Source organism: Podarcis vaucheri, assembly GCF_965113315.1.
Source record: "Podarcis vaucheri genome assembly, chromosome: 2".
Taxonomy (NCBI): domain Eukaryota; kingdom Metazoa; phylum Chordata; class Lepidosauria; order Squamata; family Lacertidae; genus Podarcis; species Podarcis vaucheri.
The window spans coordinates 124,447,273-124,465,829 of record NC_138760.1 but is presented as its reverse complement, the minus strand read 5'-3'; the positions used below and the strand labels follow the sequence as shown (position 1 = coordinate 124,465,829).

The following is an 18,557-nucleotide window of genomic DNA, read 5'->3' as shown; positions in this document are numbered from 1 at the left end:
TGATAAACAGTAGGACCCACAAAGGGGAGGAGGGAATTCCAAGAGATTCATAGGAATCTTGTTTTTATGCTGCATGTTGGTTATGCGACTGTAAAACATTTATAATTTATAAAATTATAATTTATACAATTTTATAATTTATAAAATTAATTATAAATTAATTTTAAAAAGAAGAAGTCGGCTCTGATGCCCAGGGCTGCGCGTTCGAGCCGCACGTTGGGTGACAGATTCCTGCGCTGCAGGGGGTCGGACTAGATGACCCCGTGGGATCCCTTCGAACTCGATCGTTCTCCGACTAGCGATCTGACCCGGCCCACGGCATCTTCCTCCGCCTCTCCATTCAACTCTTGGCCAGACACGAGTTAAGTTCAGAGAGCGCAGCAGCAGCGCAGGCGCCCAGAGCGCCTGGCTCTCCCCGCCCCGGGCAGCTGGAACCCCGGGAACTGTAGTTCTCCCTCTGGCGGAGCTACAGTTCCCGGCACCCTCTGCGAACTACAGTTCCCAGGGTTCTTTGGGTGCGCTTCCAGCCGGCGGGGCGGGGGCTGGAGAGCCATTTCCTTTCTGCTCGCACGGCCGGCGAGGCTCCACCTCTTCCTCGAGAAACGGGATTTTGAATTTCCCGACGCAGGGGGCTGCCTCCGCCGGAGAAGCAGCGCTTTCCCAAGCCCGATCGCCGGTGGTATCCCAGGTGAGGGTCTCCGGAAGGAGGGCTGGGGGGGGGAGGTAGGAGGAGGGGGTCTGGCGGGGCTGGGAAGGGGGGCGAGGCTGGAAATGGGGTCCCCGGGTCGGGGCGGTGCAATGGTGCGCCCTCGCCTCTCCCAGCTCGGATCAGGCGCAAAGCAGAGGCGGAAAGGGCGGTCGGAGATGGCCGGGAGCACAACTTGAAACGGTGCGGTTCATGCAGGGTTAATCTGGCGCAGGAACAAACCCCCGACGCTCATACCCTCCCAACATTTCTCCAATGGAAATATCCCTCCATCATCATCATCATCCTCATTTTATGATTTATGGGTTTCCCCAGCCACACTGGGCGGCTTCCAACATACATAAAAAAAACATTTTAAAACTTCCCTGTGCTGGGCTGCCTTCAAATGTTGTATATATATACAATATATATATATATGTTGTATATACATATATATATATATATATATATATATATATATATGCTTTCGTAGATTTTCACGGGTACAGGAATGCAGGTTTTGGTGTCTTCGGGTGTCTTCCCGTGTAAGAGTCGGGGTGTCTGTGCGACGTTTCGACGAGGTCTCACTCGTCATCTTCAGGCTGGTGCTTTCGGCTTCTTGTTACTGGAACAGAGCAGAATCTGGTGTTTGAGTTCCTATAAATACTGTTGAGGGGTGTATATATGTGTTGTATATATATACAATATATATATGCAGGTTTTGGTGTCTTCGGGTGTCTTCCCGTGTAAGAGTCGGGGTGTCTGGGCGACGTTTCGACGAGGTCTCACTCGTCATCTTCAGGCTGGTGCTTTCGGCTTCTTGTTACTGGAACCAAGAAGTAACAAGAAGCCGAAAGCACCAGCCTGAAGATGACGAGTGAGACCTCGTCGAAACGTCGCCCAGACACCCCGACTCTTACACGGGAAGACACCCGAAGACACCAAAACCTGCATTCCTGTACCCGTGAAAATCTACGAAAACAATATATATATATATATATATATGCTTTCGTAGATTTTCACGGGTATAGGAATGCAGGTTTTGGTGTCTTCGGGTGTCTTCCCGTGTAAGAGTCGGGGTGTCTGTGCGACGTTTCGACCTTCGTCCTAAGGTCCCAGGGCGGATCACAACAATTAAAAACCCAGTGAGGTGTAACGGTTAAGAGTGTTGGGACTAGGACCTGGGAGACCTGGGTTCGAATCCCCGCTCAGCCATGTGACCTTGGGCCAGTCCTCATCTCTTAGCCTAATCCACCTCACAGGGTTGTTGAGAGGATGGCACGGGCATTTGGACGTTTCGACGAGGTCTCACTCGTCATCTTCAGGCTGGTGCTTTCGGCTTCTTGTTACTGGAACACGGGAAGACACCCGAAGACACCAAAACCTGCATATATATATACACACACACACACACACAACCAAAGGTTGTATATAGTTACTGATCTCCTTGGCTGCGGGGGACGGGCATCGCAAAACTCCGTTACTCTCCAACATTAATCCGAAGAAAATAGGGACGTCCCAACAAAAAGTGGGATCAAATCAGAAACGGGGGCAGCTCCTGCAAATCCAGGACTGTCCCTGGAAAATATGGACGCTTGGAGGGTCTGTAAGACAGCAGTGAGTCTTGTGTGGAGCCCTTTGAAGACTAAAGGGTCTATTTTGGCCTTAGGCACGTTTGTGGAACTTCCACCAGCTCATTTTGTTTTTAATGTTGGGTTTTTAAATTATTATTATTACATTGAGGGCCACCTTTATTTTCAAAGGGTCTCCAGTTGGTTTGCCTGGTTCTCCTCTTGCCCGTGCCATCCTCTCAACAACCCTGTGAGGTGGATTAGGCTAAGAGATGAGGACTGGCCCAAGGTCACATGGCTGAGCGGGGATTCGAACCCAGGTCTCCCAGGTCCTAGTCCCAACACTCTTAACCGTTACACCTCACTGGGTTTTTAATTGTTGTGATCCGCCCTGGGACCTTAGGACGAAGGTGTGAGGGTTTGTTTGTTTGTTTTTTTCACAATTGAGCGGTATACAGTGGTACCTCGGTTTTCGAACGTCTCCGTTTACAAACGCCGTAAACCCGGAAGTAAACGCTTCGGTTTTCGAACACGCCTCAGAAGTCGAACATGCCGCGCGGCTACTGCTGAGTGCAAGATCCTGAGGCCTAGCTGCCGGCTGTTGAGTCCTGAGCACGGAGGTGATATTTGGGCTTATTTGGTGACTCTCTTGCAACCGATTTGTTTTTGTGACTGTGTGCAATCAAATCTCTGCTCATCTCATCTCAGGATCCCTCTGCCAATCACCCCTTTGCTGTGAGAAATGGATAACAGCTGCAAAGCCAAGAGAACCATTAACAGAACGACAATAGAGGTGAAGAAGGAAATTATTTCCAAACATGAAAGTGGTGCCCGTGTACGTGACCTGGCAAGGCAGTTTGGTATAGCCAAATCGACAATTTGTACCATCTTAAAAAATAAAAAAGCCATTAAAGGAGCCAATGTTGCAAGAGGTGTTAAAACACTTACAAAACAAAGAACGCAGACCATTGAGGAAGTGGAAAAATTGCTTTTCATATGGATAACCGAAAAACAGCTGGCCGGTGACAGCATTTCTGAGAGCATGATCTGTGAAAAAGCTTTACGTTTGCATGCCGACCTCGTCAGAAACATCCCTGGAGCAAGTGAGGGTGAGATTTTCAAGGCAAGCAGAGGGTGGTTTGATAATTTTAAGAGGAGAAGTGGGATACACATTTCGGCGAGACACGGGGAAGTTGCCATTGCCAACAGAGAAGACGCCGACCAATTTGTTTTGGAATTTCAAGATTACGTAGAGGCTGAGGGTTTCCTTCCCCAACAAGTGTTCAACTGTGACGAGACAGGCCTCTTTTGGAAGAAAATGCCCAAGAGGACCTACATAACAGAGGAGGAGAAATCATTGCCAGGACACAAGCCCATGAAAGACAGGCTGACCCTTTTATTATGTGCGAACGCAAGTGGAGATTTCAAGTTGAAGCCTTTGCTGGTCTACCTTTCGGAGAACCCCAGGGTATTTAAGAAAAACAATGTCATCAAAAGCGAATTGCCTGTGATGTGGAGGGCGAATAGCAGAGCTTGGCTGACCAGGCGGTTTTTCGTTGAGTGGGTTCACGAAGTGTTTGGGCCAAGCGTGAAAAAATACCTCCAGGACCAAAATCTTCCACTGAAGTGCCTGCTTGTTATGGATAACGCTCCGGCCCACCCGCCAGGATTGGCGGACGAGTTGATGGAAGAGTTCGGTTTTATCAGTGTCAAGTTTTTGCCCCCCAACACGACTCCCCTCATCCAGCCCATGGACCAGCAGCTCATGTCCAATTTTAAGAAGCTTTACACCAAAGCAGTGTTCCAAATGTGCTCTGAGGTGACCTCGGACCCCGAGCTAACCCTCAGAGAGTTCTGGAAGAACCGTTTCAATATCCTACATTGTTTACATCTCATAGACAAAGCATGGGGCGACGTGTCTCAGAGAACATTGAAGTCGGCATGGAAGGAATTGTGGCCGGCAGCCGTTCCTGAAGGTGTATTGGAGGATGTTGGAGAAGATGCTCCTGTTGTTGAGGATATTGTGTCTCTGGGGAAGTCCCTGGGCTTGGAAGTGAGCGGAGAGGACGTCGAGGAGTTAGTGGAGGACCACAAGACGGAGCTCACCACAGAAGAACTCCAGGACATTCTGATGGAGCAGCAACAGGCGGCCACTGAGGAATTGTCGGAGGAGGAGGAGGACGAGAAGAGAAGAGAAAGCGTTCCTACCGCACTGATCGAAGAAATGTGTGCGAAATGGGCTGAACTGCAAAGCTTTGTTGAAAAATATCACCCTGATGCTGCTGCTGTCAGTCATGCCACCAACACGTTCAATGATAGCGCTATGTCTCACTTTAGACAAATTTTAAAACAACGGAAAAGATCCGCTGAGTCTGAACCAGGTGTCAGTGGTGTAAAAAGGGAAGGCATGGCAGGACGGGAGTCAGCTAGAGGGATTCTGGAAGAGGGCTACAGGACACTTGAACAGCAGTCACCTTTTGTGATTATTGAAGGGGACTATCATCATCTTTGCAGGTAAGAAAAAAAAATGACATTTCTGTTTTTATCATCTACAGTACTGTTTTTACACTAGTGGCCAAAATTGTGGAAACCTTTTGGGGAAAGTGTATTTCAAAGGTTTGGTGGCTCATAACACCACTTTTTTGGGGGAGTAATACCATAAAATCAGTGCTTTTTTCTGGGGGGACACACAGGGGTATGCATACTCCTAAATATTTTGTGAATCTTTGTACTTTTCTCCATTTACTGTATTTATTTTTCCCAATTTGAACTATAATATGGTTCCCAATTTGAACTATAATTTTCTTCAGCCAAAATGAGAGTACCCCTAAACGTTTTTTCAGAAAAAAAGCACTGCATAAAATTATATACCAATGGAAATATAATTTAGTATAAAATAATTTACAGTTATCTGTATTCTATCAAAGGTTATAGCCAAATAACCAGAAAAAGGAGTGTTTAGAGAGCCAATCAGGTGTCATCTTGTTTTGGCAATGATGGCTCATGACACCACTTTTTTGGGAGTAATAACATAAAATTATATATCCGTGGAAAGATAATTTATTGAATAATGAATGTAATGAAGAAGCACCTGTCTGAGCTGCTGCCAGCCAGAGCAGGCGGCACAGAGCTAGGTGGGGTAATGGTCTGGCTCTGGATAATGCAGCTTACTGTGTCCTGTCTAAGCCATGTGTCACACAGCCTTAAAAAGAATAAAAAAATAATTTTTGAAAATTATTATTATTATTATTAATTGAACTTCTATATCGCCCTATACCCAGAGGTCTCAGGGTGGTTCACAGAACAAAATCAAAGTATAAAACCACAAAATATATACAGTGGGACTTTGGTTCTCAATCTGTTCCAGAAGTTGGTTCCAAAGCCAAGGTGCACTTTCCCGTAGAAAGTAATGCAAAATGGATTAATCTTTTAAAAACAACCCCTAAATCAGCAATTTAACATGAATTTTACTATCTAATGAGAGCCAGTGTGGTGTAGTGGTTAAGAGTGGTAGTCTCGTAATCTGGGGAACCGGGTTCGCGTCTCCGCTCCTCCACATGCAGCTGCTGGGTGACCCTGGGCCAGTCACACTTCTGTGAAGTCTCTCAGCCCCACTCACCTCACAGAGTGTTTGTTGTGGGGGAGGAAGGGAAAGGAGAATGTTAGCCCCTTTGATACTCCTTAAAGGGAGTGAAAGGCGGGATATCAAATCCAAACTCCTCTTCTTCTTCATTGCTCCATAAAAATGAAAGCAATAAACAATGTACTGCAGTTACACAGTCATTCAATCAGTAGCTGAACTGGGTTCCACACAATCACAAAAATAAAAACTGCAAAACCGAAAAATATACAGTGGTACCTCTGGATGCGAACGGGATCCGTTCCGGAGCCCCGTTCGCATCCTGACGTGAACGCGACCCCTGCGCGTGACATCATTTTGAGCATCTGCGCGAGCGGCGAAACCCGGAAGTAACGTGCTCCATTACTTCCGGGTCGCCACGGAGCGCAACCCGAAAATGCTTCAACCCGAAGTATGACAGCAAAAACAGACAGACGTTAGCACAACACTCAAAACGGAAGCGTGACACTCAGTTCAGAAGCATAACACTCAAAACGGAGCACGTTCAGCTTCCGAAAAAAGTTTGCAAACCGGAACACTTACTTCCAGGTTTGCTGTGTTTGGGTCCCAAGGCATTTGAGTACCAAGGTGCCGCTGTAATCAAAACAATAACCCCCCCTATAAATTTTATTTTATGTTTTATTACGTCACACTTAGCCTTGAATCCCGTCTCGCCCTTTCTCGCCCAGGCCTCATCAAGCTTGGTACGCGAGGCCGCTAAGCTACGCAGGGACGACAATGAAAGAGGCGCTTGCCGCAGGCTCGGAAGATTTCAAGGCGGAGGTGTTTGAAGAGGCTGTTCCTCACCACAGCTCACCTCACCTGGAGCCCCAGGAGATCAAGGTGGAGCCAGAGGAAAGGCCTCTGCACTCCTGGGATACTCAGTGGCAGGGCTGCCCTCCGGGAGACGAGCCCTCGCATTCCACGTGGGACGCTGCTCGGCCGTCGGGGGACGAGACCCCTCCGGTTATCCCGGACGTCCGCCGGGAGCCTGCCGGGAAGGGGAGGGCGAAGCACGTCCCGGCCTTCCGAGACGGAGACTGGAAGATCTCCAGGACCCTGAAACCAGGAGACCCAAACGGGAAGGGCGATGTCCCGAGCGGAGGCAACATTGACACGGAGGCCAAGCGACAGCGTTTCCGGGGTTTCCGCTACTGGGAGGCCGAGGGGCCTCGCACGGCCTGCGACCGGCTCCAGGAGCTGTGCTACGGCTGGCTGAAGCCGAAGAGGCACACCAAGGAGCAGATCTTGGAGCTGGTGGTCTTGGAGCAGTTCCTGGCCGTCTTGCCGCCGGAGATCCAGAGCTGGGTGAGGGATGGTCGCCCCGAGACCTGCGACCAGGCGGTGGACCTGGCAGAAGCCTTCCTGCTGAGGCCTCAAGAGGTAGGGAGCAGGTGGGAAGGGCAGGTGAGGGGTTTGGGGGGTGGGAAAACTTCCTCGGGGGAATATGACAGGGTGGTGGCGTGGGTACAAGGAGCAGGGAGCCTGGACCCACATGGGCAAGGACACAAGCTCACCCAGTGAGTGGGGATTTTGTCTCAATAACAGCAAAATATTATTTATACCCCACCCATCTGACTGGGTTTCCCCAGCCACTCTGGGCGGCTTCCAACAGAATTTTAAAATACGATAATCTATTGAACATTAAAAGCTTCCCTAAACAGGGCTAGGGACGTGGGTGGCGCTGTGGGATAAACCACAGAGCCTAGGACTCGCCAATCAGAAGGTCGGCAGTTCGATTCCCCGCAACAGGGTGAGCTCCCGTTGCTCGGTCCCTGCTCCTGCCAACCTAGCAGTTCGAAAGCACGCCAAAGTGCAAGTAGATAAATAGGTACCACTCCGGCGGGAAGGTAAACGGCGTTTCCATGCGCTGCTCTGGTTCGCCAGAAGCGGCTTAGTGATGCTGGCCACATGACCCAGAAGCTGTACGCCGGCTCCCTCAGCCAATAAAGCGAGATGAGCGCCGCAACCCCAAGTCGGCCACGACTGGACCTAATTGTCAGGGGTCCCTTTACCTTTAAACAGGGCTGCCTTCAGATGTCTTCTAAAAGTCTGGTAGTTGTTCTCTTTGACATCTGTTGGGAGGGCGTTCTACAGGGCGGGTGCCAGGCCCTCTGCCCGGTTCCCTGTAACTTGGCTTCTCGCAGGGAGGGAACCGCCAGAAGGCCCTCGGTGCTGGACCTCAGTGTCCGGGCAGAATGATGGGGGTGGAGATGCTCCTTCAGGTATACTGGGCCGAGGCCGTTTAAGGCTTTAATGGTCAGCATCAACACTTTGAATTGTTCTCGGAAACGTACTGGGAGCCAGTGTAGGTCTTTCAAGACCAGTGTCTTTCAAAACTCTCTTAACAGTTACGCTATACTGGGTTTTAAATTGTTGTGATCCTCCCTGGGACCTTATGGTGAAGGTTTGAGAACCCATTCATCAGTTGCTCAGTCTCTTTCCCTTCCACACAATAAAATCAAAACACATCCAGCTCACATTTAAAAGCACCCGACTTCTCCCCAAATAATCCTGGGGATTGTTGGTTGTTGAGGGTGCTGGGAATTGTAGCTGTGTCGGGGGTGGGGGAACTACACTTCCCATTATACTTTTAGGGAAGGCTTTGTGTAGAGCTGCGCTCCGTTGCTCACAAAAGACCCATTCATTCTTACTGGGAGGGAAAAAAACAATGGTGTGTTGTGAGAGGAAAGTGGATAGAGAGAAGTTTTTTCTCTTGTCATAATCCTGGCCTGCTAGATGTTGGCAGGCATGGTTGAGGGAACAACAATACAGTGGTGCCCCGCAAGACGAATGCATCGCAAGACAAAAAACTCGCTAGGCGAAAGGGTTTTTCGTTTTTCGATGCGCTTCGCAAGACGAATTTCCCTATGGGCTTGCTTCGCAAGACGAAAACTTCTTGCGCTTTTTTTCGCTCCCCCCCTTTTTCTAAGCCGCTAATAGCCTTTTAGCCGCTAAGCCGCTAATAGTGCTAATCTGCTAAGCCGCTAATAGGGTTGCTTCGCAAGACGAAAAAACCGCTAGACGAAGAGACTCGCGGAATGGATTATTTTCATCTTGCGAGGCACCACTGTATCTGAAGAGAGCCGCAGCATTTGGACCTTTTTTAGTTTAGACAAAAAGTGAGCATGGCCAGTCTCTCTTTTGATTCGTTCAGGCTCCCAGTTCTGAGGCCGGATCCACAAAACCACATCTCATTCTTGACTGAAACGGTTGGTCAAGACTTCTACCCATAGCTGTCAACGTTTCCCTTTTTCAAAGGGAAAGTCCCTTATTCCGAATAGGATTCCTCGCAAGAAAAGGGAAAAGTTGACAGCTGTACTTCTACGCGAACCTAGGGGGTGGGCTGTCTTTTCCTTCTTGAGGGGCGCATTCCCTTCTGAGGGCCACGCTCCAGAGGCAGAAGTGAGAGGAACAACGGAGTCAAAATTTATTTTTATATAGGACGGTGGGCTAGTTTCTGCGCAAACTCACATACCCCTCTCTAATCCAGACATGATTAGGGTTCAAGAACACATCATGGAGGGAGAGAGGAGCGGAGGCTACGAGGGGAGTTGCTCACCCCTGCCTTGGACTGTGATTTGTTTTTTTTCTCCATTTATATCCCACCACCTTCCCCAAGGAGCACATGGCATCTTCCCCTCCTTATTTCATCCCCACAACAACCCTGTGAGGTACGTTAGGCCTAGAGGCAGCGACTGGCCTGAGGTCACCCAGCGAACTTCCATGACGAAGTGGAGATTTGAACCCTGGTCTGCCAGGTCCTGTTCTGGTGGTACCTGGCTTTCAATACGACAGTTGTGGTCTGCGGGGGGCATAGGCCGGAGTCTGAATTGGACAGCCTGCTGTTGTGTCTTAATAACGGGGGTCACATTTGGCTGTTTTAGGATCTGGACACGTACGACGAAGTGGTTGTGGGCCTGTCGGATGGAGACCAGGCTTTGATGGAGACCGAGGTGAAGGAAGAGGTCGACGACAGCCCCAGCTCGCCAGGTAAGGCTTTCTTGCCTCTTAAATTCTGTGCTTTCCGAAGGCAGCTTTGGTTGAAAAGAGCCTGGCTGCTGCGTCAGGTCAGATATGATACAATGCAATAATCTTTATTGTCATTGTCCCATACAGAACAACGAAATTGAAAAAATCTACATAAGACATTCAAAACCCAACAAGCCTGCTATCCCAACCTGGTTACCCCCCTAAAAACTCTGATACCCCATTTTTAAATACAATATACTCTCCTACAGACTCCATAAAGGTAAAGGGACCCCTGACCATTAGGTCCAGTTGTGACCGACTCTGGGGTTGCGGCTCACCTCGCTTTATTGGCAGAGGGAGCCGGCGTACAGCTTCCGGATCATGTAGCTAGCATGACTAAGCCGCTTCTGGCGAACCAGAGCAGCGTATGGAAACGCCGTTTACCTTCCCACCGGAGCGGTACCTATTTATCTACCTGCACTTTGAGGTGCTTTCGAACTGCTACATTGGCAGGAGCAGGGACCGAGAAACGGGAGCTCACCCCGTCGCGGGGATTCGAACCGCCGACCTTCTGATCGGCAAGCCTTAGGCTCTGTGGTTTAACCCACAGCGCCACCCGTGTCCCGTACAGACTCCTTACAATGTGTTTAAAACCAACATCGCATTTGAGTAGAAGCTGTTTCTCAGGCAGCTAGTCCTAGTCTTTCTAACCCCTGTACCAAAAGGCAGAAGCTGAAAGAGATCATTTCCGGGGTGCCCTCTATCCTGCACTATCTCTGCCGCTTTCTTATGGCACCTGGAAGCGTAGATTTGATCCAAGGTGGGAAGAGTGCACCCAATTATTCTCCCCGCAGTCTTTACAACCCTGGACAGCATTGTTTTTCCCCTGACCATGCAGCTCCCAAACCACACACACACACACCATAAGTTAATACACTCTCAACAGTACAATGGTAAAATGCCATCAACAGGTCATTTGACAGCCCCACCCTGTTCAGGATCCTGATCTCCCACTGGCAACCAGGGGAGCCCACAAGCAGCACCCAAAGGCAACAGCACTCCTCCTCTGTGGTTTACATCTGTTGTTGTTGTTGTTGTTTTATTGAATAAAAACCACAATATATATATTCAAAATAAAAACAACAACCCAATAATACACCCCCCCCCAAAAAAGAGGCACATTTTAAAAGAGTATAGGATGTCATTAGGTCAACCAAAGGCCTGGTTAAAAGAACATTTTTGACAGCACCTAAAGGTGTAATGAAGGAGCCAGGCGAACTTCCCTGGGGAGAGCATTCCATAGACAGGGAGCCACTGCAGAGAAGGCCCTGTTCTTGCCTTGCCACCCTCCGGACCTCTCATGGGGGAGGCACACAAAGAAGGTCCTCAGAGGATGATCTTAAGGGTCTGGGAAGGTTCATATGGAAAGAGGCATTGCGGTCCTGAGCCATTTAAGGCTTTATAAGCCAAAGCCAGCACTTTTAACTGGGCCCGGAAATGGGACCGCTGTCTGAAATGATCTGGGAGGCTTTGACTGTGATAGGGAGGAAACAGGAAGGGAGGGTAAAAAGGATAAAAGTTGGTGGCAATGTAAAATCATTAAAAAGGCCTGGGAAAAGGCATATAAAGATTGGAAAGGAATGTGAAAAATGATTGCTGTTAAAAAAAATTGAAGTTACGATATTGAGATGTACGAGTCTTGATTGACATATTGAACGAAATACTTTGTTCCTGTACTTAAGAGTGGACGCCAGGCCAAGACCAGCCAGCTCCCACAAAAGGAAGACTCCTCTGCCAGAGAAGATGAAGAAGACTGGCAAAATAAACTCTTGAACTATGCAGGACAAATCAGTTAACTTGAAACCCAAGAAAAGAAAGAGGACTTTGAATTTTATAAAAAGGGGCAAATGTTTAATGCATATCTTTTTAAGCATTGTGTATAGATTTTTACATTAGTCTAACTTCTAAAAGTCACTTGTAACAAGTTTAAAATTGTTTTAGGTTTAAAATTGGGTTATTAGGAATCTAAGGTTTAAAGGATGTCTGTGAACGAGTACTAAACAATGGAACCAAGAGGGGGAGTGGAGGGAAGTCAAGCAAAAAGTATGGTTTAAAAATTTGTTTATGATGTTTTCTTTCTCTTTCTGCATTATTGTTGCTATTTTTATTTTTATTTTTGTTGTTACTTTTGGAAAATTAATAAAATGTTATCAAAAGAAAAAAGAAAAAAGAATAATTGGGCCCAGAAACTAATTGGTAGCCAGTGCAATCGGATCAGGATTGGTATAATATGCTCAAAGCGCCTTGCTCCGGTGAGCAACCTGGCCACTGAATTCTGCACTACCTGAAGTTTCCGAACTGTCTTCAGAGGCAGCCCTACGTATAACGCATTGCAGTAATCTAACCTTGAGGTTACCAGCACAATAGTAGTTAGGCTATTCTTGTCCAGATAGGGCTGCAGCTGGGCCAGCAGCCGAAGCTGATGGAAGGCACTCTGGGCCACTGAGACCACCTGAGCCTCAAGGAACAGCAAAGTTGGTATCCAAAGGCATTTGCCATCTCTGACTATGGCAGGAGAACGTAACCATTGTGACTTGGGTTCATGGTATCCCTGCAGAAATCCCCTGAGCATGGGCAGTCCTCTCTGCATTATTTTTGCTCACGGCTGTTGGAAGGACATAATACACAATGGAAATGTTAGTGTTTGAAGTCCTAAATGATCTGAAATAATAAATAAATCATATAATTTTTTATTTATTTATACCCCGCCCTTCCCGGTTCAGAAAACCGGGCTCAGGGTGGCCGACAACAAATTCAAACCATTTAATTGATGCAACAAAAAACATCATAAAATACAGTATAAAACGTGTATAACAATAAATTCAGAATTCAAAAATCAATTTAGGGGGGAAATCCATCCAATAAACATTAGATGATCACCAGGGCTAGCTGGCTAAGTTAGGCCTATTTGGGCCAGCGAGGAGACCAGGGGAGAATTAGCTGTGGGATCCCAGAGCGGGTAATCGTCATAAAAAGGGGAGGGAAGGAAGGGGAATAAAAGATCCTGCTAAGTTCAGATTGAAAGCCAGGCGGAATAGCTCTGTCTTACAGGCCCTGCGGAAAGAAGTTAAATCCTGCAGGGCCCTGGTCTCATGGGACAGAGCATTCCAGCAGGTCGGAGCCATCACTGAGAAGGCCCTGGTGGAGGATAGTCTGACTTCCTTAGGGCCCGGGATCTCTAAACTATGGTTATTCATGGACCTTAAGGTCCTCTGCGGGGCAGACCAGGAGAGGCGGTCCTGTAGATACGAGGGCCCTAGGCCCCCTCCTTCGCTACAGACCATCTTGTTGTTTTAGTGGTGTTCAATAAGCAAAACTTCGTTAACTTGGAAGGCCTTACACATCGGGCTTGGGATGTTGCACGAGTGGAAGCAATGGGACTTTCCCTCCTTCTGCCCCCCCCCCAAATCTGCTCTGGAGGGCTGGGCGAACCCCTATAATAATAACAATAATAATTTATTATTTCTACCCCGCCCATTTGGCCGAGTTTCCCCAGCCACTCTGGGCAGCTCCCAACAGAATTAATGATAATAATATTTTTTTTTTAAGCGATAAAGCATCAAGACACTAAAAACTTCCCTAAACAGGGCTGCCTTCAGACGTTTTCTAAAAGTCAGTTGTTTATTTCTCTGACATCTGATGGGAGAGTGGGCACCACTACCGAGAAGGCCCTTTGCCTAGAACAGGTGTAAGGGGTTTGCAGGGTAGGAGACGGGGGGACATGGTGCTGCGCAAGCAATTTAATTCCACGTTGAATTACGCAATTCATTTCCATGTACTAAATTCTATTGCAGTTTCTGCACCCTTGTAGAAGTCTGTACCGGCTTGCACGGTGTTCCGTTCTGAGGTGGACTGCCGCAATAAAACGCTGTTCTCTTCTGCTCCAGGACGTGAAATATTGTTGGATGAAAGCGGAAAGGAAGCGCGGCATGTGTCCGCCGAAGAATCGGAGTCCGATATGGAAGAGGAAGAATGTGAGATGGAAGAAGGGAGCTTTGGCGATCCGGGCGGAGCAGAGGGACACATGGCAAACGAAATCCAAGTCTGGAAGATCACGGGGCCCCAGAGCTTGCAGGAGGGCGTGGGCAGACACGTGTGCCCCGTTTGCGAGAGAGCGTTCACTCGCAAATCGAGCCTCAACCGACACCTGATAATCCACTCGGGAGAGAAGCCCTACAGGTGTCTCGATTGCGGGAAGGGCTTCAACCGCAGGACCAACCTGATGGCTCACGAGGCCGTCCACACCGAAGAGAAGTCCTACCAGTGCTCAGAGTGCGGGGAGAGCTTCAAGCCGAAATGGGGCATTGCCCCGTACCAGGTGGATCCCATGGGGGAGAAGGTCTACAAGTGCTTGTCGTGCAAGAAGAACCTCCGGCAGACGGGAAGCGTGATGAGCTGGCGGCTGCTGAACGAGCAAGGGAAGGAGATCCAGCCACAGCCCTCGGACGCGCCGGGCCCCGAGAAGGAGGAGAACGTCCCCGAGCACCAGAATGAACCTGAGATTGATCTGGGGAAGGACGTGTCCGTGGGAACGATCGAGTCGGTGATCGTTCCAGGCGGCGACCTTTGCTTCATCAAGACCCCGGCGAAGCTGTACAAGGGGAAGCGGATGAGCCCCTGCCCCATTTGCGGTAAGGTCTTCGCCACGCAGTCGAGCGTCAACCGGCACCAGAGGATCCACACGGGGGAGAAGCCCTACAAGTGTTCCTACTGCGGGAAGAGCTTCAACCAGAAGACCAGCCTGCTCACCCATGAAGTCATCCACACCGAGGAGAAGCCGTACCAGTGCTCCGACTGCGGGAAGAGCTTCCGGCACTCGTCGGGCCTTCAAGTGCACCAGAGGATGCACACGGGAGAGAAGCCGTACACCTGCCTGGTCTGCCGCAAGAGCTTCAGCCAGCGGGCGCACGTGATCAAGCACATCGTGAGGAAGCACAAGGGGGAGAAACCCTCGTCCTACGTCTCTCAGCCGTCCGAGAGCTGAGGCGCGTGTCCCCTCCGGCCTCCCGGACTAAGATACAAGAGCAGACTGCAGTCTTAGCGTAGTTTGTTTAGGTGTAAGAATCCCCGCCCGTTCAGGATCCGCTCCTGACTTTTTGGGACTGGACATGCCTCTTTCTTGGAAAGAGAAAAATCCCAGGCCAGTGTACTCAAGCAGAGTCACAACAGGCACACTCCTCTGAGGGAATTTGACTGTACCGCTATATTGGATTTGAGCAATCGCACTTAGTCTCCGGATGGGCAGCATTTGTTGCCGTCTCGTGGAGGCCAACTGGAAAGAGGGAAAACCTCTGCAGTGAATCGCTTGCGAGTCCTGCCCCTGCTCACTAGCGTACCCTGATGCCCAGTATGGGAACTGCATCGATAATTAACACCAGAGCTTTTCGGTTGCCAGACATCCACCTCTGTATATGGTTAGGTTGCTGCTGTGCCAATAAATGTTGGTTGGTGGACATCTGTGGATGCGCAGAGGGAATATACCTCTCTGGGCTATGAAGAACTTGTTGCAATTCCATCCTCCACCCCCATCAATGATTTCTCTATATTCGGAATGGATGGGGCACGAGGAATATGGTGACAGTTTTCTCTGTGTTAACTGGTCATGGACAACTTGCAACGTGCACCTAGTCCTATATAGTTTCTGTGTGTTTTCGTAACCTGACGTCGGAATATGTCTCCACTGCAAAGTTTTGGTAACTGGGGCTTTGAGCCTCGCATGTGGGGCTCACCTCTGTGGGCGTACGTAGCAGTGGGTGGCTGATTCATTAGGACAGCTGCTTATTGGGTCTGGCAGGGCAGAAGGCTGGGAGAGCCAGTCTAGTTCTAGTTTCCCCCTATTCTCCCTGCTCTGCAAGGAGAACACTGTGTGTGCAGGTGGGTGTCGCTGAGGACCGGCTGAGTTTGGTGGAGCATTGACCCCACCCCCATTTCCCCTAGTGGACCAGCCTCTGTTGCCTGCCGCCTGCCGTCTTACAGATCGCTCAGAGGAGTGTCCCACGCTGCCCTCAGTCCATTTCCGCCCTTGTAGAACTCAGCAGGAGGGTGGGGACAAAAGCAGAATTAGTTGGCTCCACCTATTCCAACTCTATGATTCTCTCATTGTCTCTGGCGCCACCTGCTGTTGGGCTCCTTTCCTCCCGCCCCACCACAGACACTGACCATTACTCCCCTTAAGTAGTTCTAGGATTGCAGCCCTAGTCTTTGGGGTAGCGAGGGTGCCATGTAGTATTTTTTATTAAAGTTTAACTCGTGTATGAAATGTACGCAGGCAGCCCCGGGTTGAGTCCCCCACCCCCAGCGTCACCCCTTAAAGAAGTATCTCGGGTGGAACAATAAGCCTTGGAGAATTTTTTTTTTTAAAGAATAAAATAGTATTTTGTATCAAAGTAATAGTTTAGTTAGTTTATTATCTGCATCCCGCTTTTCTACTACAATAATTAAAGCGGTTTGCAATTTATGTAAAAAATAAAATAGGCTGGGAAATAATTTTTAACCATACCTTGCAAAATTGTACACCTTTCAAGCAGTAAAAGAACTGTCCCTTTAAAGATATCACTAGGTTGGCCAGCTGACGTGGTGTGAAGCAAGCTTTGTGTGTTCCCTTTGAGGACAATTTAGGGCAGCTTTCCAAAAAATCCCCTCTGGGTTAGTCTTTCCTGTTCTTGGTGGACTTCCAGATGTTTTGATTCTGCCGGATGGCGCCGGTGGGAGTCGTAGTTCAAACACCGGGGGAGGTACCTGGTTGGGGAAGGCCGCGTTACATACTGGGCAGAGCCACGCCACCCATTTAAAGCACAACCGACGCACATTTAGAGCACATCACTTCCCCCAAATAATCCCTCAAACTGTATCTTGTTAAGGTAAAGGTAAAGGGACCTCTGACAATTAGGTCCAGTCGTGACCGACTCTGGGGTTGCAGCGCTCATCTCGCTCTATAGGCCAAGGGAGCCGGCGTTTGTCCGCAGACAGCTTCCGGGTCATGTGGCCAGCATGACTAAGCCGCTTCTGGCAAACCAGAGCAGCGCACGGAAACGCTGTTCACCTTCCCGCCGGAGCGGTACCTATTTATCTACTTGCACTTTGACGTGCTTTCGAACTGCTAGATGGCAGGAGCAGGGACCGAGCAATGGGAGCTCACCCTGTCGTGGGGATTCGAACCGCCGACCTTCTGATCGGCAAGTCCTAGGCTCTGTGGTTTAACCCACAGCGCCACCTGCATCCCTTGTAGCTTGTTAAAGGTGCAGGGAATTGTAGCTCCGTGGTGGTGTGGAACTACATTTCCCATGATTCTGTTGGGAAAGCCATGTGCTTTAAATGGACGGTGTAGATCTTCACAGTGCCACCCTGCAGTAAATTTCATGTCTTTGTCCATGGTGAAAGCAGATGGATAAATAGCCATCCATATATTGTTGGTGTTGTGCTTTCAAACAGTTATGGCGCACAGATCTACAATTTACAGGGCAGGTTTACAGAGATGTAAGTCTTACTCAGTTCAATGGGGCTTACTCCAAGGCGAATGTGTATCAGATTGCAGCCTGAAGCAAAATTGCTTAATTTATGGAGTGCTTGTTAGAAAAAGAGTGCAGCAGGAGGCACATGAAAATGACTTTCTGGAAACTGTTCACAAATTGCTTCATTTGGATCTTATCGGAAGTTTTCTGTCACAATGTTTGCCAGTGTTTTCTCTCTCTCTCTCTGCATGGGAAGGTGAGAAAGACCTTGAGGGATTTCTATGTGGGAGAGACAGCCTGTGATCTTCTCATGAAATAAACAATGAAACTAATACCAGCCTCCTAATTGGGTTCCAGATCTCCAGAGGTTTGATTTTATCCATGAAGAGTATTATACCCGCTTTAGTTCCCAAGAGGGCTTATTTTTAAAACACACCCAGAGATGTGATTATAATGGAGACAAAATGTGGCCGTGCGTGGACTGCTTCTGCTCAGGGTGTCAGGCATCTAAGAATAAGAATAATAATTTTAGTTACAGATAGGTAGCCGTGTTCGTCTGCCATAGTCAAAATAAAAAAATTCCTTCCAGTAGCACCTTAAAGACCAACTAAGTTAGTTCTTGGTATGAGCTTTCGTGTGCATGCACACTTCTTCAGATACACTGAAACAGAAGTTGCCAGATCCTTCTATATAGTGAGAAGGTGGGGAGGGGTATTACTCAGAAGGGTGGTGGGAATGGGAGATTGGTAGATAGCTGAGATGTGCCTGTTGACGACTCTTAACGACTGTAATAGGTCTTACAGGAAAAGGCAAGGGGTGAGAAGGTGAAAAATGGCTTAGTCATGTATAATGAGATAAGAATCCAATGTCTTGTCATTGTCACCTTCTCACTATATAGAAGGATCTGGCAACTTCTGTTTCAGTGTATCTGAAGAAGTGTGCATGCACACGAAAGCTCATACCAAGAACTAACTTAGTTGGTCTTTAAGGTGGTACTGGAAGGAATTTTTTTATTTTAATAATAATTTTATTATTTATACCGCACCCATTGTTCCAAGATATCCCATTTCATTCCCCGCCTCTGGGTTTCCATTGTCCACAGGGGTTCAATTCCTCGCCCGCTGAGCATGCTTGCAGTGTGCAAGCCTAACCATGTCTACTCAGAAGTAAAAGGTAAAGGGACCCCTGACCAGGTCCAG

The 18,557-nt window shown here is 48.6% G+C and overlaps 1 protein-coding gene across 1 annotated transcript; it reads left to right on the top strand.

The window, feature by feature from the left end:
* The first annotated feature begins 522 nt into the window (after positions 1–522).
* On the top strand, positions 523–17,690 carry LOC309524588 (uncharacterized protein). The gene is made up of 5 exons (XM_082209268.1): positions 523–688; positions 2,965–4,770; positions 6,565–7,258; positions 9,763–9,868; positions 13,795–17,690. Exons 2-5 carry the CDS (start codon positions 2,999–3,001, stop codon positions 14,889–14,891), a joined length of 3,669 nt encoding a protein of 1,222 aa, XP_082065394.1. The 5' UTR covers positions 523–688; positions 2,965–2,998; the 3' UTR covers positions 14,892–17,690.
* The last annotated feature ends 867 nt before the right edge of the window (positions 17,691–18,557 follow it).